At 37.6% G+C, this 23090-nt stretch overlaps 1 protein-coding gene across 3 annotated transcripts in view; it reads right to left on the bottom strand.

The window, feature by feature from the left end:
- The window catches only part of SEL1L2 (SEL1L2 adaptor subunit of SYVN1 ubiquitin ligase), a 53061-nt gene extending 43324 nt beyond the window's left edge, over positions 1 to 9737 (bottom strand). For 2 of the 3 annotated variants that reach the window (XM_063075235.1, XM_063075243.1), the window contains exons 1-2: positions 9673 to 9737; positions 5121 to 5283 (exon numbers count right to left, since the gene is read on the bottom strand). In XM_063075235.1, the coding sequence (XP_062931305.1) occupies positions 5121 to 5283; positions 9673 to 9722 (213 nt within the window). In that variant the 5' untranslated portion in view covers positions 9723 to 9737. The remainder of the gene's footprint in view (positions 1 to 5120; positions 5284 to 9672) is intronic. The other variant, XM_063075226.1, reaches the window with a different exon arrangement.
- Between the last annotated feature and the right edge of the window lie 13353 nt (positions 9738 to 23090).

Genomic DNA, 23090 nt, shown 5'->3' with positions numbered 1-23090 from the left:
ATAACAATTTAAAATTAAATAGTCCTCCTTTTACTTTTTATATAAAAAATTGTTACAGGAGAAAAAAGATTAAGCAATTTTCCTTTAATTATCGTATGAGGCTTGAAAGCACCTGTATTCGTTACTTTTAGCTCAAATTGCATACCAAAGTGTGAATCAACCCTAATGAACAACTCGGATACTGTCTGTACTCTTTATACAAAAAAAGCATTAACATCAAGAAGAAATGTTCTACACGGATAATCCTAGAATTACCAAAGTGTTCATTAGGTTGATACTAAAACAATTGTTTTTTTCAGTAGTAGCACCATGATAATAACTATAGTCCCTCTATGAAACACTTCTGTAATACAAATCTGAAATAAATGAAGAATATGTGGAATCTTTGCTATAGAGATAGAATTACTCTAGAATTGCAAAACATGGTAAAACATGCAGTCACTCATATTTTTCTCCTTTAAATATCAATTTATGGTTACTTTTACATGATGGAAATGGATTTTCTTATAATCCATAGAAAAACTATTTTGAGTTATGTGTCCAAGGAAGTATACACATCTAAGTTAAACAATTTTTTCTGATATCAAAGGGAATACATACCATGAATAGAAAATTTTGAGGAAAAAACAGAAAAATATTTTAAAAAATAAAATAATAGCCATAAATAGTACCAACACTTAGAGACCACCACCATTAAATTAAGCTGTAAGGTTAATACAATGTGAATAGCTCATTTCTTGATTCTTAAAGCAAATGAGGTTTAATCCTACTTTCTTTTTTGGCAAACTAACAGACACCTTTCCTATTGAGAACAGTTCATCAATATCAAGAAAACAGTGATTCTTTCTAATTCTAAATTTCTACTTCCTAGAGGAGAATCAGAGAAATGAAAAATATATAACTTATCTACCTCCAGCATGATAAAGTACAATATCCTACAGGACAACGTCTAGGGAATAATTGTTTGAAATTTCCTCAGTTTCCACCATTTTTATGAAGACCACTCTATTGATTAATAGTTCTCACTATGTGGAAGGTAGAAGTTAATTGAAAATCAATTCAACGGACCCTGTTTCTAACCTTAATTGCTTTGCCCTTATCCAGATTTCCTTCAGTTTATTTGGATTTTTGCTAGTTGAACTATTCAAGGTGCATAAAAAGAAATAATCACGCCTCCTTTCTTCTATACAGCTTCCCTCTGAACATGGCCTGAAATCACATTTCTTCCCCCAACCCTCTGAATGCCATTTTATAATATGAGTTCTTATCTTTTTTGCTCTTTGTTAAACTGGGTACCTAATTCTCGCCTAGAACTCTGGTACCCCAGGCTCCTCCCATCTATTCTATTTCAGTCTTTCTGATTGTTCTTCCCTTTCCACCCAGAGATGGTAGGTGTCCTAATTTTCTCTCACACACACATCTACCTCTCTCTATCTCTATCCTTATCTCTATCTCTTTCATTATCATTTTCACATTTCTGTTTCTATGTTGTCCTCACAGTTCCCCACAATATTTCCAACAGTGCAGGAAGGATTTCTTTATCAGGCTGGCACAAACAGTTCAAGAAGAAAGGTGGTCACCTGGCTAGCCCTATTAGAGAGCTGTGATCAATATGGCCTGTGGCCAGCACGGTCCCAGCAATCAGCCATTGAACATTAAGCATTGTTTGTGGCTTAGAATCTCTTTAACTAGTTCTTTGTAGAAGGAAATGAATCGACTGCAGGAGAACTTGCCGTTAGAAACAGATTTTCCTATAGTGATGACAGGGATGATAGTTAAAGTATAGAATTAAGTCCAGCAAAGCATTAGAATTGAATCCTGCTGTAGTGCTGGAGCAGAGTCCTGGGGGATCCCTGCTTATCCAGATGTTAACACTATGGTTGTTTTGTGGGAGGGGAGCCTGAGTGAGGACTAAGGGAGTCTAGCACAAAGGGGCTTGAGCAGAGAGAGACTTTTTACCAATCAAAATTGTAGCATTTCAGTATTTCAATAAACAGTATGGCTGAAATTTGCAAACCAAGCCAATGTCAGCCTTTTTGGTTAAAGTTGTCCTCACCCACTTTCTGTCTTCTGGTCCTCCTTGGGACCAAACACACATATATTAGAGAGATATTCCCATTTTACATATGAGGAAATTGAGACTCAGAGGACAAGTCATAGGGGCCAGTGTTGGAGCTAAGGAGGTTAAGCCAGGACTGACTGACCCCAAAGACAAAGCTGTTGAGACTAAAATTTTTACACAGCAGTATTCATTAATGTTCCTTAATATTTGCTAAGGGCTCTTGCAGATATTATTTAGCTCTTACAGCAACCTTGTGAAATAATGTAAACATTATTATCAATCCTTTTATCAGGTTTGGGAAACCTGAGTTCTGGAGAAGTAACTTCTTCAGGGATGCCAAAAGAATGAACAAAAGATGGAAGCGCTATTAGGTTGTAGAATCTGGAATCACATAAGATCAAACCTTCTAACTTGGGAACCCCATGCTACCCTGCAGTCTGTAACTATCTTTTTCCTAGAACGCTGTTCCAACAATGCCTGCGTCTCTTTATGAAAATGGCTGGGATCACACGTGGCCAGTTGTCATGCATTTAAAGTTGATCCCCCTGGCACTGGGTTAGCACTTGGCCAATTACATTCTCCCACATGATTCTCCTTGAAACCAATAACAGGAAATTGATGGTCAATTAACTGGAATTAGAGGGTAGTCTGTGTTCACACAATAACCACACTAACTAGAGTAACGCTAACTACATGTAACTGACTAGATGTAACAACACTAACTAGAGTGGAACTCCAACTTCAGCTCTTAAATCCATATGTTTTATATACCATTCACGTTTACTTGGAATTTCTTTTCTAGGAATAATATTTTGAGCTTGTATCAAATGCTTTATTTAAACACTGACAAGTAAAATCTGTGATATTGCCTTTATCCAACATTCTAGACTGAGTGATAAATGTTCCTTGAAGCATTCTTTACCTGCCCCAGGCAGAATTACCCTCTTCTGTGCCTGAAGCACTTTTTACATACCTTATCTATAGTGCACCTATATTGTGCTGCAGTTATTTGTTTATATTTCAGAAGGACTTTGACCTTGTAAACTTTTTCTCCCCATCAATTAGACTATGTTTGGCACATAGTAGATGTTCTAAGAAACAATTGTTCACTTAATTAATTTAGATATCAACTAAAAATAAAGTACGGTTTACGAGTTTGGAAAGGAATCAGGTGATATCCATTTTAGTGGTGTGGAAGTGATGGTTACATTTGGTCTGTCTTGGAACTTTATATTTTTGATTAACCAAATATGGGGAATGGAAGTTTAACAACTCATATTTTATTAGAACATTTCCAAACATGCTTATTGCATTGTCTTATATGTAATTGCAAGAAAAGTTCCCTGGGGTAAAACTAATATTCAACAACTTAATTAATCAAAATTATATGGATCTTTGATCTTAAAATTATGTGGATATTATGGATCTTAAATTAATTAAAATTATATGGATCACCAAATGATGATGTTAATCTGTATATATTTACTTGGAAATATGTCTATAATATATTGTCAAGTGAATAAAGACCAGGTTAGGAAGCACCAATAGAGTCTCATTTTTGTAAAAAAATCATTCCATACACTCATAGTAAAAATTCTAGAATAGTAATAGTGACAGTAATAGCATTACTTATATCCTCCTCCAGTCTAACTGAAATTTTGTGCCCTTTAACCCATATCTCCCCAGTTCCCCTCTCTCCCCTGTATCCTGTCTTTGTAATGAATGATTACAATGTTCCACGTATGGAATAAGTGCCTTCACACACAGACCTTGCTTTCAGTGGGAGTCCTTGTAGCAGTTCATACAGTCCTTCAAGAACCATCATCTATGGTCCTTCAGAAAATAGCTCAGATGCAAGGAGATGAGACCCATGTTGGGTGGGTGCAGGAGCTACCCTGACAAAAAAGCTTCATTCCACATGTAACAACCTCACAGGTGTAGTATCTAGAGTCCCCTTAAGGAGTCCTACCACCATCGTGTATTTATAGCTCATTATCATTTCTACCAATCCAAAGGCAGTTTGCCATCAGAGTTCATTTCTATCATAAGCAATGCTAGCTAAAAACGTAATTAGAATTTTATTCTTATCAGATTACCAGGGAAACTAGAGAGTGAACCAAAGTTCAAATTCTCATGCAGAAGAAGGAGGAAAGGTTTCGTTAAGTATTTATCCAATAAGAAAGTGGCAGAGTGAATTCACACTTAGGTCTGTCTGACTCCAAAGTCTGGCTTCTGCACGTTACTGGATGGTAACAAAATGATTTCTAGGGGGGAAGCTTTCAGATAACTTTACTTTCTTCTTCATACTTTCTGAATTCTCAGATTTTTTGTTAGTGGGCATGGATTTCTTCTGCAATCAGAAAAAAAGTGTTTTTATGAAAAGGACTATAGCAACATGAAAACATGCTTTTGCTATAATATTAAGCGAAAGTAGCCAGAAACAAAATATGTGCACTCACATTGTGGTTAGGATGATGTAGAGAGATGCACACACAAAAAAAGCCAAGCAAACATACCAAGCAGCCCTAACAGTCTTTGAGTCAGAATGGTTTGGCTTGTGAAGGGCTTTTTTCCCCCCTCTTTTACAGATTCCCTAAGAAATGGTTATGTTATTCTTGGAATAAAATGGAATACATTTATTAAAATAGAAAAGGAATTACATTTAGCTTATACAATATTCAAAATGTAAAAATCAGGCAGACATGTCACTCTAAGATAATAGATTTAGTTTCCTGTTTCTTGATATAAGTGAATAAAATCTAACTGTGTTAGGGGTTCAGAAGTTCTAAATTATCTCAAAACACGTCAGACATGGAAGAAAGAATGGTGGATTAGTGAACAGTTCTGTTCTGTTCCTGCGAGTCACCCGTGGAGCTAGAACAATTCACCCAGATGTTCCTGCCCTGCCAGCATTATTTCAGTGCATTACGGTGACCTCTCTAGGTCTGGCTTCATGTGTAGAGTGGGGATATTATTGCTCAACTCCTTTCACATGTTATTTATCTATAGTTACTTCAGGATGTAGCTATTTAAGTTTTCATTTTCTTTCAGAACTCACGGTTTGGGCTTCATACGATCCTTCTTTAGCCAAGGACTCATATAATTGGATAGCTGCTGTTATGTTTTGCATGCCAAAGTTTCCAAATAGCAAAGCGTCAGCCATTTTCTCCATAGCTTTCAAGTTTCCCATGTCAGCTGCTTTGGCAAAGAGTGTGTAGGCTCTGTTTCAAGAACATGAAGTCAGAAGTTCAATTTTCAAAAATGAAGTTTTCCATTCCCTCTTTCATACGGCTTCTCTCTAACAAGTAGGACCCAGTTGTCATTGCTATTAATAATACAGTTTAGCTGAAGTCCATTCCATCTCTAGACCAGTAGATTTTTTCCAACTATACATCAGTCTAAGATTATAATTTCAAAGATAGCTGGCAAATAATGTAGCTACTAAAAAGAAGAAATGTATAGGATACATCATGCTTCAAGCTGTACACCAAGTGAAGTGAAAAATTGAGGCATTTACCCTAAAATAGTCAACTCTTCCATGGCCACCCCCTTTTTTTATGAAAATGTTTCATAAAATTAATTCTGAAAAATATAAAAATAATCAAAAGTGAATATCACATTGAGGAAATTACAATCATAAAAATGATGGTCCCTTCATATTCCAAAATAATTTTGTAAAACAGAACATATTCTTCAACACAGCAAAGCCAGATAATAACCAGACAAAACCTTCGTGGCGAGGGCTCTAGAGCCTGACCGTGTGGGTTCAAATCCTGGCCCCACCACTTATTAGTGGAGAACTCCAGGCAAGTTACTTAAATTCTCTGTGCCTCTCTCATCTATGGAATTGGGATAATAATAGCACTTACTTCATAGGGTTGCTGTGAAGATTAAATGAGATAATCCATGTGAAGTGCTTGGCATAGTACCTGGTATAGAGTAAATACTCAATAAATTTAGCTATTATTAGGACTATTGCAGTGATTCTAAAGTGTTATAGCATGGTAGTTGTTCTCCTGTAATTAGGTGGTAAATGTTGTGTTAGTGATTAAAAATATAGATGCCATAGGATTACCTTACATTGCATTTTCTGCATCCCAGTCAGAAATCATGGGGATCTGATCTGTATAACAAGTACTGATGGAGAATCTCACAAGGTCAAAACATGTGTCAGAGACACAAGAGTATTGTCTTTGGGATTTATTCTTACTTTTATAATTTCCTTTTTGGTAGTAGCAAGACCAGAAAGTATTAACCTCTACCTGTGACCTTGAGTCAAATACTTGTACAGGAAAAAAACACACAAATCTACTATTGCTTCCAACTCAGAAGTATCAGGAGACTCAACTTTATGTATAGCCTATCCATTCTGATGCTAAAATAAGCTGCTTTTGGGAAAAGGCTGGAGCAGAATGGGCTGAGCAGAAATGGCCTCGGCAGAAATGGCCTCAAACAGAGAAACATCCTGGTAGGCAATAGATTCCTGGATGTCAAAATACAGGGTCAGTATTCCAGTGGAACAAAAAGAGGTAGGAAACTGGAAACCAGGAAGCCAAGAAAGAAATTAACCATGTTCAAAGCAAGCTGAGATTCTGGAGGCTGAAAGGTAAACAACAAGGTAGAAGGTCTTGAAGGTCGACAAAGGCAAATGTCTGGGGACCAGGGGGAGGCAACAGAAAGACAGCCTGACATCAGGCTCACCCTCAGGCCCTTCTGTCACATGATTTGCTGCTGTAACTACATAGCCTGCTGGGATGAGAAGGTCACCAACACCGACCAGCGCAGAGAAACCTGACAGGGGCTGCTGGGGCATCCCATAGTGTATCCAATATATTGTCTCTGGTTCCAGAGGGCAGCAACAGGCTGCAAAACAAATCCTTCTGGATGTCTTTGATCCCAAGGACAGGATGGGCACATGGATTCTGTGTCAGGAAAATCCAAGGTGATATATAGGAAATACTAGAAGCAGGATCCAGGGCTGGGGAAAGTTGCTGGTAGGTTAAGTGAGATTAAGATATGGCCTGCAATCCCCAAAAGAAAAAAAAAAGTGGGAGAAACTGGGCATCAGGGACAGATTCCAACAAGAAAATTCTGTTAGGTGTCTAGATCATCTCTGAAAGATCTGGCAGTGGATACTACCATGGGTGCAGGGCGAGGAGGGGCTAAATTCTCCTCCAGGGCACATCAGAAACTTGATGTGGGGCAGATTATCTACAAAACTTCTTTGCTGATGGGGAGTGATTCTTAATGAGGGACCAGCCCTGGCTGTCACTGAGGCTTCCTGATTCCCTCAGACAAGTTTGTTTTCTCTGACACATGCTTGCATAACATCTGTACTTTTAACCACATTGACTTGGCCAACAATTCTCCTGACTCATACGCAAGAAGATGCTGAATGAATGAATGAATTGGTCCAGGACGTGGGTGTGGAAGAGCCAAAACAACTAGTATCTTCTATCTTTTGCAAACCCCACCCTGGAAAGTGGCAAAGCAAAGAGGGGGTAGGATAGAGGAATAAATGGGAAGGAAATGATTCCTCTTTGGTTAGTAGGGTATGCATTCATGTTTCTCTCCAACTACGTGAAACTTAGGTATAGCCATACAGGTGTGACTGACTTAAGGAGAGAAGGAGCCATCCTGCTAACATAAGGGGTTTAATTCAGCTTGTCCACAAACTTCTGGGATCTCCTGCACATTTGGTTTCAGTTCTCCATTGCTACCAATTTAGAAGAGTCAGGACACTCAGCTCTATGTACCTGTTGATGTATCTATGCTGCTATGAAAACAAGCTGCTCTCCTGTCACCCCTGGGCAAGGACTGAAGCAGGACAGTCTGCGTAAGAGTAGCCTGAGACTGAGTGACACCCGGGTAGACATAAAGGTTCCTGCGCTGATGGATGATCTAATATTAGGACTGGGTTTTCTCCCTGATCTTTAAGCCAAAGAGGAAGGCTTCCTCAAGGTTAAGTGGATAGTTACTTGGGACCTTCTAAGAGTGTTTTTGTCCCATCAGACTGACTCCAGGATTTTTCTGGACTTGATGGAGCACACCTAATGGGCCCCTCATCTACTTGGGCCACTGTGTTGTAGGCAGAGCTTGTCTGACATCTCAGGGACCAGCCCCTTCTCAGAACTCCATTGTTCTCTCAGCTAGCTAAGCTGGGTTGTATTTTGGGGCCTGATTTTACCCCATCCTCATCATGACAGCCCCAAAGGACATTCAATGTGAGACTCAGGTTTTGCTGGGGATGGTTTCCTTTACTCTTAGAAAGGGCTTCTGATTCAACTCCCGCTAGAGAGAGGAACAACTCCCTCACTTCCTTCTCCTTTTCACTTTGGAAGAATTACAGAATCTTTCTGACTTTCCATTTCCTCTTCTCTAATATGGGGATAGTAATCTATGTCTCACAGCATCACTGTGAGCAATGAATAATATTTCCCATGTCAAGTACTAGAATAATAACTAGCACAAAGTAGGTCCTTGATAAATGAAAGTGGTTGATGTTATAATCAGGATCATAGTTGAGTGCCCTTCATCCTCCATAATCTATAGGCTTCGGGTTGTAAGAAAGAACTCATGGACTCTGCTGCTGCTTTGTCTTGGCTGGCTACCACTGCTCTGGGAGGCTTCCCCAGGGCTGGTGTTCCTATTCTGCATGAGACCAAGAGATGTCTCCTTGTTGGGGGTTCAGGGTCCAATTTTCCATTATTGGTTCAGAACACCCTTGCCGTCTTTGCCCCCATAACTTCCACTTACCAATTAGAAGGCTAGAGATAAAAATAACCAACACATAACTCCTGGTTAGTATGTGTCAGGCACTGTTCTTAGAGCTTGATTGTATTAGCCAGGGCACAAAGAAGTCTAGTAACTTGCCCAGGATTACACAGCTAGTAAACGATAGAGCTAGGATTTGATCCCAGGGTTTTAACTAGATCCTTGAGGAGTGACCTCAAGTTGTGCCCCTCTACTGATGGGGAGAAGATATTTCTGCCTCCTCTTTAGACAAGGTAGACAAGTGAAAAGAGGAACAGTGGATGCAGAGTAAGAAAATGTAGCCACAGTCTGGTCACCTCCCAGCTGTGTATCTGTGGCCACCTTACTTTAATATCTTTGAATCTCTGTTCCCAACATTTTAAAGGGGAAAAATGAAGCTCTTCTTACTTCATAAGACTATTTTGGGGATAAAATTGAATCACATACATGAAAGTGCTTTGGAAACCATAAGGTGCTGTACAAATACTCAGATAGGCAGAATAAAGTATTCTAAAACAGCAACAGCTCTAATTCAAATAACACATTTTGTTTTACTTGAAATATATAATAAATTAAAGCCAAAACAATATTTTTGCTTGAGTGCTCAGTTCAGTGCCTTGATTTTGCATTTCACTTGATGTATAAAGACCCCAATCTCAAATAGTTTTCCTGTTTGTTTAGGGTGATAATTTGTGGGATTCTTTAACTGCCACTCAATCCTTTTAAAAAGAAAAGTTTATGGACAAATAAGCATATTCGTTATCCCAGTAAACTTTTAATGAAAAACTGGATTTTGAATTGTTCTTTTTTCTTAACTTGGAAATTTAACTTGGTAATGTAACTGGATAAAGACTTACTCTGCTTTTTGTTTTTGGCTTTTGGACTGCTGGAGAATATTGGCTCCCATCTTAAATAGCTGATCTCCTTCATCTGTGAAATTTTTCTTTGCTTGCTTTTTTACTGTGTATGGACAAAGAAAAAATAAAAACAATATTACTTCTATGTTTTATATTTAAAAAAATAATGTGCTGGCATATTAGTTTGAGTTTTGCTCTACTTATTTTTTTATCCTCTGCATTTCAAGATCCCTTATTGTTATTCCTTAGCTCAAGAGCATCAATGTGTCAGAAGGCAGAAGATGCCTTCAAAAATACCCTCTTTCTGTCTTTTATGAAAGGGTCTGGAGGGTGGAGGAGATGAGAGAGATGCTTCTGATGGTAAGAGAAAGAGAGATGTTCCCATCCTAGGAAAAGTGATGCAAGGTTCTAGAAGCAGAAGGCAGGGGTTGACTTCTAAACCATAGAGGCAAGATTGTGGGCACCAGGCTCTCAGCACTGGCTGGCAATGCCTCCTTGCCTGAGCATGGTCCATAAACCTTAGGTCCATAAGATTCCTAGAAAATATGAGGACACAGGCAACCAGCATCTTCAAGATGACTAGCATGCACTTATGAGCAGAGGAGGGAATCTTCTTGAAAATTTTGTTCTGCCTAAGGTTTCTCCTCATCCCAAGAACTTTTCTAAGACTTGGGAGAAGGAACAGAGTACCAATAATAATTTGCCTTGAGGAATGAAAGCTCAAGGAAAGTAAAGAAATGGAATTTTACCTGCTACAATAATGATATTTTCCAAACATTTATATAACATTTCACAATTTTCAAAACATTATCATCAATATACATAGACGGGGGAAGCTGGTTGGAGGAAGAGTCAGACTTATAACTCCTCCACCACCCCCAAACACACAAAGCCTTCCACAACATCACAGTGCCTCTTATAGTCCATTACAACATTCAGTGAAATCTCTGGTTAGGAGAACCACACCTGAAGCTATTTCAAAGGAAAGGCATTAGGGATTTGATGTCTCATTAACAAGACCACAAAAAACACATGGCTCTTGTTTTTCTTCATCCTGACAAGCTATCAGAGTTGTCCACTTCTAATTTAAACTAAAAATAAATAAATAAATAAGTTAATAAATAAATAAATTAATTAATTAATTAAAATTAAAATTTAGAAAAATTTAAAAATTAAAATTATAATTTAAAACTAAAATAAAATTCAAACTAAAACTAAAAAAAATTTTTTTTAAATTAACTTAAAAGCCAATTTAATTTTTTTTTAATGCTTCAAGTTATGCAATCAATTTAGTAACACTAGACACATTAAGCATCTCATTTCTGGTTTGAGTTATATGTTACCAATACTAATGATTAAAGGGGGAAAGATAATGGATAACACCTACTAATCTGTGAGTGAAATAGTAATTGCTCCTATTAACATGCTTTCAAAGAGGGAGAGTAAATTTTGAAAGGTTGACTCTGTATGAATATACTAATACACGTGAGAAGTGATCTACCACCACAAATTTCTACCCATGGCTTTTCCTTTTATTTGTAACTGTTTTTTGGCTCCCCAAATGTATTGAAATACAAATTTGCTTCACTATAAGAGTCTCAGTTATCAGATAAAATTATCTTAATGATGTTTTAATTTCCTTCTTATGGTTTAACAATTCCCAAATTTGGGGAAAGCATAGTCAGGAAATGTTTTGAGATCATTCTGGTCTTGATATAAAGGATCTTCCTGAGTCTGGAGTCCTCTGAGAAGCCCACCAGTGGGTGCCTGTTGTTCTTCTCTGATAGGAGCTGTAACCTTACTTGAGAAAGTGTTGGGGTTGAACCTCAGGAATAAAGAGGGCAGAGCACTATTTAAGATAGCAGCAAGTATGGAAGAACGATCCAGCTAGATGAATTTATATTTCATTGTTAGTCAGAGACACAGTTTGTAGAAAGATCTTGGCATTCTATGACTTTTTAACCATGGATTTTCAGTTAAAATTTATTCCGTTTAAATTGCTTGTTCTTTCAGTAAAATTCCGTAACTAAACTCTCATTCTGATTCTCCCTATCTGCCTTTTTAACATACCACTTCTGGCCCAGAAGTCATGAGTTGTGTGCCTGAGGGTATTTTTCAGGATTATTGGAATTAGCTTGGCCCAACACAAACTGGGATAGACTGGTTGATCCCACAGACCTTTCTACTGAACTTACGCCAACGTCCAAAAACTCCACCTCCAGATCCTGCCATTTTCTGAACATGTGGAGACATGCAGATGGCTTGTGCCTGTACAAATCCTCACCACACCCCTGACCACTTCACCATAGATATACCATCTATCCCACTGTGGGCAAGATGAATCTGAGATACATATCTCCCATCTTCTCACATGGCTGCCTTGTGAACAAGCCTTTTTTTCTCTACTGCAAAGACCAGTGTTTCAAAAATTGGCTTCCATTGTGCATGGGCAAGCAAATTACGTTCAATAACTACTTCCTCATTCTTATTAGCATTACTCCATATCTAACTTGGATGCTGTTATGGGCTGAATTGTGTTGCCATAAATTCATATGTTGAAGCCCTAATCCCCAATATCTCAGAATGTAACCTCATTTGGAGATAGCATCTTTAAAGAGATAATTAAGTTAAAATGAAGCTATTAGGGTGGGGCCCTAATTCAATATGATTGGCATCCTTTAAGAAGAGGAGCAGCTACCAGGGATACATGTACACAGAGAAAAGACCACATGAGGACATAGTGAGAAGGTAGCTATGTAGAAGCCAAGGAGAGGCTCAGAATGAAACCAACCCTTCCAATACCTTGATCTAGGACTTCTGGCCTCCAGAACTGTGAGAAAATAATCTTTGTTATTTTAGCCACTTAGTCTATGATATTTTGTTATGGCAGCTCTAGGAAACTAATAGAGATGTTCTCTCTGGATTGAGCATCTGCCTCTCCTCCCTGTTGGAAGGGATGCACCTAAACGCAGCTTTCTATCAGATCAGGGGCTACCTTCTAAATGCAGGAGGGACTGTAATTTCTCATGAGCCTTCAAGGTCTCCAGGTGTTGAACGTCTGACCTTCCCAGACAGCTGGATGCCCACCTCTGACAAGGACACTTCTCATGATCACACTCTAAGTAGACAGTGTAGCAGATAGACTTTCCAGGTGTCCATCAATTCCTGGACCCAGCTCACCTCTTTGTGGGATGATGAGAGAACTAGGGATCTATGCCTTCACTTGCTGATCCTTGAATTGTAACTTTTCCTAATCAAGTTTATTCCTTAATCCATATCACTTGTCATTGTGGAATTCATGAAGAATCCTCTTGTTCAATAATGACTAGAAGCAAATCTTTAGACAAAAAGGACCCGCTTGCTCATTTCAGATATTAATGAGAAAGAAGAGAGCTAAGGACAATTTGTTCTCTCTCATTCATTCATTTACTTGTTCATTCAATTGGTATGTACTGAATACCTACTATGTGTTAGACATAGTGATAAATATTGTGATTAACAAGATGATTGAGACACTGTCTCAGCCTGGCAGTGGAGACAGATTTGTTTATATAAAATTACAATGCCATGTGGATCATTCTCCAAGATAGATCACATATTAGGTCACAAATCAAGTCTCAATAAATTCAAAAAAATTGGAATTATCCCATGTATCTTCTCAGACCACAATGGATTAAAACTAGAAATTAATAACAAACAAAACTCTGGAAACTATACAAACACATGGAAATTAAACAGCATTCTACTTAATGACATATGGGTCCAAGAAGAAATCAAGCAGGAAATCAAAAAGTTTATTGAAACTAATGAAAACAATGATACATCATACCAAAACCTGTGGGATACTGCAAAAGCAGTATTGAGGGGAAAATTTATTGCATTAAATGCTCACTTCAGAAGAATGGAAAGATGGCAAGTGAACAACCTAATACTTCACCTTAAAGAACTAGAAAAACAAGAACAATCCAATCCTAAAGTTAGCAGACGGAAAGAAATCATTAAGATCAGAGCAGAACTGAATGAAATTGAAAACCAAAAAACAATTCAAAAGATCAACGAATCAAAAAGTTGGTTTTTTGAAAAGATAAATAAAATTGACAAACCATTAGCATGGCTAACAAAAAAAAGAAGAGAGAAGACTCAAATAACAAAAATTAGAAATGAAAAAGGCGATATTACAACTGATTCATCTGAAATACAAGGAATCATTCGAGACTACTATAAACAACTATACGCCAACAAATTTGAAAATCTGGAGGAAATGGATAAATTTCTGGACACACACAAGCTCCCAAAACTGAACCGTGAAGACGTAGAAAATTTGAACAGACCAATAACAATAAAGGAGATTGAAGCTGTTATCAGAAGGCTCCCAACAAAGAAAAGCCCAGGACCAGATGGATTCACAGCAGAATTTTACCAAACATTCAAAGAGGAATTGACACCGATTCTTTACAAACTATTCCAAAAGATTGAAACGGACGCAAATCTCCCAAACTCATTCTTTGAAGCAAACATCATCCTGATACCAAAACCAGGTAAAGATATAACCAAAAAAGAAAACTACAGGCCGATATCCTTGATGAATATAGATGCAAAAATCCTCATTAAAATACTAGCAAACAGAATACAGCAACACATACGAAAAATTATTCATCACGATCAAGTGGGATTCATCCCAGGGATGCAAGGTTGGTTCAACATACGCAAATCAATAAATGTGATACACCATATTAATAAACTCAAACACAAGGACCATATGATCATCTCTATAGATGCTGAAAAAGCATTTGATAAAGTTCAGCACTCATTCATGACAAAGACCCTCTATAAGTTAGGTATAGAGGGAAAGTATCTCAACATAATTAAAGCCATATATGCCAAACCCACTGCCAATATCATCCTGAATGGGGAAAAGCTGAAAGCTTTTCCTTTAAGAACAGGCACTAGACAAGGATGCCCACTCTCACCACTCCTATTCAACATAGTGTTGGAAGTACTAGCCAGAGCAATCAGAGAAGAGAAGGAAATAAAGGGCATCCAGATTGGAAAAGATGAAGTCAAACTGTCCCTGTTTGCAGATGACATGATCCTATATATCGAACAGCCTAAAACCTCTATAAAAAAACTGTTGGAATTGATAAATGATTTCAGCACAGTAGCAGGATACAAAATCAACACACAAAAATCAGTAGCATTTCTTTTCTCCAATAGTGAACATGCAGAAGGAGAAATCAAGAAAGCCTGCCCATTTACAATAGCCACCAAAAAAATAAAATACTTAGGAATTGAGTTAACCAAGGAGGTGAAAAATCTCTATAATGAGAACTACAAACCACTGCTGAGAGAAATTAGAGAGGATACAAGAAGATGGAAAGATATCCCATGCTCATGGATTGGAAGAATCAACATAGTGAAAATGTCCATACTACCCAAAGTGATATACAAATTCAATGCAATCCCCATCAAAATTCCAAAGACATTTCTCTCAGAAATGGAAAAAACTATTCAGACATTTATATGGAACAATAAAAGACCACGAATAGCCAAAGCAATGCTCAGCAAAAAAAATAAAGCTGGAGGCATAACACTACCTGACTTTAAGCTATACTACAAAGCTATAATAACCAAAACAGTATGGTACTGGCATAAAAACAGACACACTGACCAATGGAATAGAATAGAGAATCCAGAAATCAATCCTCACACTTACTGCCATCTGATCTTTGACAAAGGCACCAAGCCTATTCACTGGGGAAGGGACTGCCTCTTCAGCAAGTGGTGCTGGGATAACTGGATATCGTTATGCAGGAGAATGAAACTAGATCCATACCTCTCACCATATACTAAAATCAACTCAAAATGGATTAAGGATTTAAATATACACCCTGAGACAATAAAACTTCTTAAAGAAAACATAGGGGAAACACTTCAGGAAATAGGACTGGGCACAGACTTCATGAATACGACCCCAAAAGCACGGGCAACCAAAGGAAAAATAAACAAATGGGATTATATCAAACTAAAAAGCTTCTGCACAGCAAAAGAAACAATTAAAAGAGTTAAAAGACAACCAACAGAGTGGGAGAAAATATTTGCAAAATATACATCTGACAAAGGATTAATATCCAGAATATATAAGGAACTCAAACAACTTTACAAGAAGAAAACAAGCAACCCAATTAAAAAATGGGCAAAAGAGCTAAGTAGGCATTTCTCTAAGGAAGATATCCAAATGGCCAACAGACATATGAAAAAATGCTCAACATCACTCAGCATCCGGGAAATGCAAATCAAAACCACATTGAGATACCATCTAACCCCAGTTAGGATGGCTAAAATCCAAAAGACTATGAACGATAAATGCTGGCGAGGCTGCGGAGAAAAAGGAACTCTCATACATTGTTGGTGGGACTGCCAAATGGTGCAGCCTCTATGGAAAATGGTATGGAGGTTCCTTAAACAATTGCAAATAGATCTACCATACGACCCAGCCATCCCACTGTTGGGAATATACCCAGAGGAATGGAAATCATCAAGTCGAAGGTATACCTGTTCCCCAATGTTCATCGCAGCACTCTTTACAATAGCCAAGAGTTGGAACCAGCCCAAATGCCCATCATCAGATGAGTGGATACGGAAAATGTGGTACATCTACACAATGGAATACTACTCAGCTATAAAAACGAATGAAATACTGCCATTTGCAACAACATGGATGGACCTCGAGAGAATTATATTAAGTGAAACAAGTCAGGCACAGAAAGAGAAATACCACATGTTCTCACTTATTGGTGGGAGCTAACAATTAATATATAAATTCACACACACACATACACACATACACACACAAACGGGGGGGGGGTAAGAAGATATAACAACCACAATTATTTGAAGTTGATACAACAAACAAACAGAAAGGACATTGTTGGGGGGGAGGGGGGAGGAAGAAGGGAGGGAGGTTTTGGTGATGGGGAGCATTAATCAGCTACAATGTATATCGACAAAATAAAATTTAAAAAATAAATAAATAAATAAATAAATAAATAAAGCAAAAAAAAAAAAAAAAATTACAATGCCATGTGGTAGGCACTACATAAAACAACAGCACAGGAGCACAAGAGGTTACTCAGACTGCAAACAACAGAAACCTGATCTGATTGACTTAAGCAAGCAGAACTTACTGGGAAACTGTTGAATGCTCTTAAAATCAGTGGGAAAAGGCAGAAACCCAGGAATTTCTAAAGGCAGAGGCAGACGCTGCTACTGGGATGGACTAGAACTCAATCCTTTTAGGACCTTCTCCTCTCTTCTCCAGACTCCATGGCAAATGAGCCTGATGGGCCTAGCCAGAGATGACAGGGTTTCTCATCACATTCCTTCAAGAATGTAGAAATTGGAGAAGACCTAATTTTTCAAAAGGAAATTTGGATGGTGAGAAAGGTAAAAGGGCTGATGGGAAGCCCCAAATAACCAACACCCACTTCAGGAACCTTCCTGTGGCTAAATGAAATGAAGACATCTTCTAGATGAAGTGACATTTTAGATAGCTCTTCAAAGGTTCATAGGAGTTTGTTAGGCCAAGAAGGTAAAACTGGGATTCTATTTGGAGGAAAAAGTCTATGCAAATGAACCACAGGTATGAAACCATGGGAAGCAATGTGGCTTGAATGGAGTGTGGGAGCTCAAGGGACGTGGTTGGTCATGTGTTCCAGGCTGACTGTGGGAGAGATACTGAGAGGAGTGGACCGAGACCTGGAGAGGGAGTGGAAGGAGGAACTAGAAGTCACTATGAAGGTGAATGCATGTTTGGCAGGAGATATAGACAGAGCAGAGTGGCAGGAAGGTGGCTCTGATCAGAGACAATTATTTAGAGTTAGTAATCATACTGGTCAAATAGCTCTGCATGTGGCTTCTAAGTAGCTGAGGAGAAATGGAGACAAAGATGATTGGAACTGAGAAAGTCTAGGAAATAATGCAAGGGCTTCAACATGGTTATTTAACTCCTAGGGGCAGCTGGTGGTGGCTTCAGCCATTGCCTAAATGATGTGGGTGTGTAACAGCCCGGGCCCCAGTGCCTATGGGAGGGTGCAATCCTCTACTGCAATCCACTCTTCAAAGGTTAGAGGAAAGCTCTAAACTTCTGAAACCCTGTCTTTGCTCAGCTCTTTCCCTTGCCTTATCATGCATTCCTGGCTCCTTTATGTTTCACAACAAAATCTAAAACCTTAACATTTACATAAAATAAGTAAATAAATACGATCTAAATCATTTAGAAAAACAAAAGGGAAAAGAATAATAAATTCATTATTTTCAATCCCAAGTTATATTAACATCATGAACCACATAAAGAGTCATTGAGAGCTAAAGGAATTACCAATTGAGCTAGGAGATGGACATCTTTTAGTCTGACTGGAAATCTGATGCTTTCACCATTAAAATGATACAAAGAGATAAAAATGGGAAATTCTTTCCCCCTGCAGAAAATCTTGCCTACACAGACACTGCATCCCTTTTACCTAATTTCAGTTGTAGTTAATATAAAACAACTTCAGCTTCACATTTTCTGAATAATGCATCAAAAGGGCCTTTCACACTTGCCCTTATGTATGCGAGGAAGATACAATCCTAGATAAAGAAGAACAATGCATTTCTAAAAATAAAATCCCATCAAAGAAAGAGTGACTCAGCAAAGGGTTTAGTCAGATAAAAATGCATTCAACTCAAATACACTTGAATAAGAACACAGATATTTACAAAAATCAAGTTTATTCACACTATCACTCGATCACTGTTGTCAAACACAAATACTTCCAGTGGAATCACTAGGAAATGGAAGATGAATTGTATTATAAGTAGGAAAAAAAAGTTCCTCTTCAAATATCTACTAAGCCAAAAATAACAGGGATTTTGTTATTATTTACTAATTATTTATGTAATTAATTATTCTTGTAGATTTGTTACAAATATTTAATTCACTACCAAAACTTTTAATTTAGCAGAAAGAAATATGTTTTATAAAGCAAGTGAAGAATCAACATTAATATACTCTTATAGTATGTCATAATAGGAGCTAACACTGATAAAGCACTTAGGTACCAGGCAGTTTTCAGTGCTTGTACTTAATTTTCTCACTGACTGTAAGAGGAAGTGGGTATTATAATTCTCATTTTACAGCTGAGGTGATTTAGGCACAGAGAGGTTGAGTAATCACCCAAGGTCATACTGCTGGTATCTAGCAGATGACGAGTCAAATCTATGCAGTCAGATTCCAGTCTGTGCTTATCCTGCTTCTCAGAGCTACACAACATGCAGATGCACATGACAGGTAAACACAACGTTAATATCAATTGATGGAAAATTTGAAAAACAGGTGCATAAATACACCTTTGTTTCTAAACAAATTTCTTGTAATATGTTATAAGTACCGCAATTATAAGCAATGGGTTGTTTATTTAGAGTAATACTTCATTTATCTGACATTACTAAGAAATGTTTCACACAAATCATTTTTCCCGTTAGGTAGATCATATCCCTTTTTATTTCAACTGTATTCAGGTGGAAATCTGTCTAAAAAGTATACTATATATTCCTCCACCTTCTTCAACAGAAGATAATGAACATGATTTAACCTAGTGTTGATTCAGAGTGTGATTAGCAATCTAGTTGGTTTGGACATGATTATGTAAGAAGGTGGTGCCTGTGGGAATCCTTGGACAATGGGAAACCCTTTGGTAATGACTGTGAGCAGTAGGAGTTAGGGAAAGATGGTGACATGCTGTAATCATAGTCCTCTCTATAGCCAAGGGCAAGCTTGACTGCTGAAAGTGGCTGGATTGACACCTTAGCTGCAATTGCTAATTTGTGCCACCTTAGGTTATTGTTGCCCAAAGGGTGCAGAAGATAATTTTCAGTAGTATACAGACAAACTTTAAAATTTTCGTAGTTAATATATTTATTTTAATATATATGTTGATATATAGTTTCTATTTGTGGCAAGTGATACTAATTTTCATTTTCTTCTTTAAAAAAATTAACCAAGAAATATTTCAAACATACCCCCAAATCCAGAAAATACACCTCAGCATAATCCTCCCCCTCACATATGTAATTTAACAGATGGTAATGTTTTGCCTTATTTGTTTTAGGTATCTAAGAGAACATAAGTTACTGACTGACCCAAAGCCTCCCAAAATCCTTTCCACTTTGTCCCATTTCAGGGGTAGCTATTGTCCTGAAGTTGGTACAAAGCTCTTTTATTATATATATTCGTCTATTAATAACAAATGTTCTTTCTAAACTTTATATAAGTGGAATCATTCTGTACATACTTTTGCCACTTGCTTTTTCACTTTTTGAGATTTATCCATCCTGATTCAAGTAGGCCTCATTCATTCATTTTAACCAGTGACAAATGGCTGATCAAAATTCTTTGTATGAACAGACCAGTCATTCATTCATTTCTTCATTATTTGTTCTACTCATTCCATGGGCATTAGGTTTCTCCACTGTATTAGTCCATTTCTGTTGCTTATAACAGAATGCACAGAATCAGGTGATTTATAAAGAAAACAAAATTTATGGCATACAGTTTCAGAGTCTAGGAAGTCCAAAGTCCAGGGAACACATCTGGTGGGTATTCTTTTTTTTTTTTTTTTTTTTTTTTAATTTTATTTTGTCGATATACATTGTGGCTGATTATTGCTCCCCATCACCAAAACCTCCCTCCCTTCTCCCTCCCCCCCTCCCCCCCAACAATGTCCTTTCTGTTTGCTTGTCATATCAACTTCAAATAATTGTGGTTGTTATATCTTCTCCCCCCCCCCCCGGTTTGTGTGCGTGTGTGTGTGTGTGTGTGTGTGTGTGAATTTATATATTAATTTTTAGCTCCCACCAATAAGTGAGAACATGTGGTATTTCTCTTTCTGTGCCTGACTTGTTTCACTTAATATAATTCTCTCAAGGTCCATCCATGTTGTTGCAAATGGCAGTATTTCATTCGTTTTTATAGCTGAGTAGTATTCCATTGTGTAGATGTACCACATTTTCCGTATCCACTCATCCGATGATGGGCATTTGGGCTGGTTCCAACTCTTGGCTATTGTAAAGAGGGCTGCGATGAACATTGGGAAACAGGTATACCTTCGACTTGATGATTTCCATTCTTCTGGGTATATTCCCAACAGTGGGATAGCTGGGTCGTATGGTAGATCTATCTGCAATTGTTTGAGGAACCTCCATACCATTTTCCATAGAGGCTGCACCATTTGGCAGTCCCACCAACAATGTATGAGAGTTCCTTTTTCTCCGCAGCCTCGCCAGCATTTATCGTTCAGAGTCTTCTGGATTTTAGCCATCCTAACTGGGGTTAGATGGTATCTCAATGTGGTTTTGATTTGCATTTCCCGGATGCTGAGTGATGTTGAGCATTTTTTCATATGTCTGTTGGCCATTTGTATATCTTCCTTAGAGAAATGCCTACTTAGCTCTTTTGCCCATTTTTTAATTGGGTTGCTTGTTTTCTTCTTGTACAGTTGTTTGAGTTCCTTATATATTCTGGATATTAATCCTTTGTCAGATGTATATTTTGCAAATATTTTCTCCCACTCTGTTGGTTGTCTTTTAACTCTTTTAATTGTTTCTTTTGCTGTGCAGAAGCTTTTTAGTTTGATATAATCCCATTTGTTTATTTTTCCTTTGGTTGCCCGTGCTTTTGGGGTCGTATTCATGAAGTCTGTGCCCAGTCCTATTTCCTGAAGTGTTTCTCCTATGTTTTCTTTAAGAAGTTTTATTGTTTCAGGGTGTATATTTAAATCCTTAATCCATTTTGAGTTGATTTTAGTATACGGCGAGAGGTATGGATCAAGTTTCATTCTCCTGCATATGGATATCCAGTTGTCCCAGCACCATTTGCTGAAGAGGCAGTCCCTTCGCCAGTGAATAGGCTTGGTGCCTTTGTCAAAGATCAGCTGACAGTAAGTGTGTGGGTTGATTTCTGGATTCTCTATTCTATTCCATTGGTCAGTGTGTCTGTTTTTATGCCAGTACCATACTGTTTTGGTTATTATAGCTTTGTAGTATAGCTTAAAGTCAGGTAGTGTTATGCCTCCAGCTTTATTTTTTTTGCTCAGCATTGCTTTGGCTATGCGTGGTCTTTTATTGTTCCATATAAATGTCTGGATAGTTTTTTCCATTTCTGAGAAAAATGTCTTTGGAATTTTGATGGGCATTGCATTGAATTTGTATATCACTTTGGGTAGTATGGACATTTTCACTATGTTGATTCTTCCAATCCAAGAGCATGGGATATCTTTCCATCTTCTTGTATCCTCTCCAATTTCTCTCAGCAGTGGTTTGTAGTTCTCATTATAGAGATTTTTCACCTCCTTGGTTAACTCAATTCCTAAGTATTTTATTTTTTTGGTGGCTATTGGTGGGTATTCTTTGATGGTGGCTTTACAGTAATGCAGGGGTCTCACGTGGTGGAAAATGGCAGAGAGAGGAAGAGACTCTTCGTACTCTCCTTTTAAAGACCTCAGAACCACACATCTGACCAGCATTATTAATCCAGTCACTAAGGTGTGGTCCTACAATCTAATCACCTCTTCAAGGCCCCACCTTTCAATTACCATAATGGGATTTCTCACCCTCTTAACACTGTCACAATGGGGTCAAGTTTTGGGGGAAAACTCAATCCAAGGCATCCAATAATATGTTATCAAAACCAATTCTGCAACGAAAATTCTTGAATATATTTTCTTCTTTACATGTGCGAGAATTTCTCTAGATATACCTCTAAAAGTATGAGTAGATGTACTAAGTGTGGGGTAAATGTTATATTAAACTTTACTAGATACTAACAAATTGATCTTCAAAGAAGTCGTATGAAACATATACTTATCTGTGATGTATAAGGGTTTCCATTTTCTCACATTCTGGATTATTCATAGAATTATCTCACCTTTTAGTTTTGGCAGTTTGTGTGAAACGGTATATCCTTACTGTCAAATTTGTATTTCTGCAATTAGTAGTGAAGTTAAGTACATTTATGGGCCTTTGATTGTTTTCTTCTTCCTAGAATTGTCCATTTATGTCTTTTTTCAGTTTTCTTTTTTTTTTTTCTTCTTCCAAATTTTATTTTATTTTGTCAATATACAAAGTGGTTGATTACCGAAACCTCCCTACATCCCTCTCTCCCTCCCTCCCAACAATCTCCTTTCTGTTTGTTTGTCATATGAACTTCAAGGAACTGTGATTGTTGTGTCTTCTTCCCCCCCCGCCCCCCCCAGTTTTTTTGTGTATTTATTTATTTATTTTTAGCTCCCACAAATAAGTGAGAACATGTGATATTTTCTTCTTTCTGTGCCTGACTTGTTTCACTTAATATAATTCTCTCTAGGTCCATCCATGTCATTGCA

The sequence above is a fragment of the Cynocephalus volans genome, chromosome 1 (assembly GCF_027409185.1).
Source record: "Cynocephalus volans isolate mCynVol1 chromosome 1, mCynVol1.pri, whole genome shotgun sequence".
NCBI lineage: Eukaryota > Metazoa > Chordata > Mammalia > Dermoptera > Cynocephalidae > Cynocephalus > Cynocephalus volans.
Note: the sequence above shows the minus strand (reverse complement) of the source record. Positions and strands in the feature narration are given on the sequence as shown.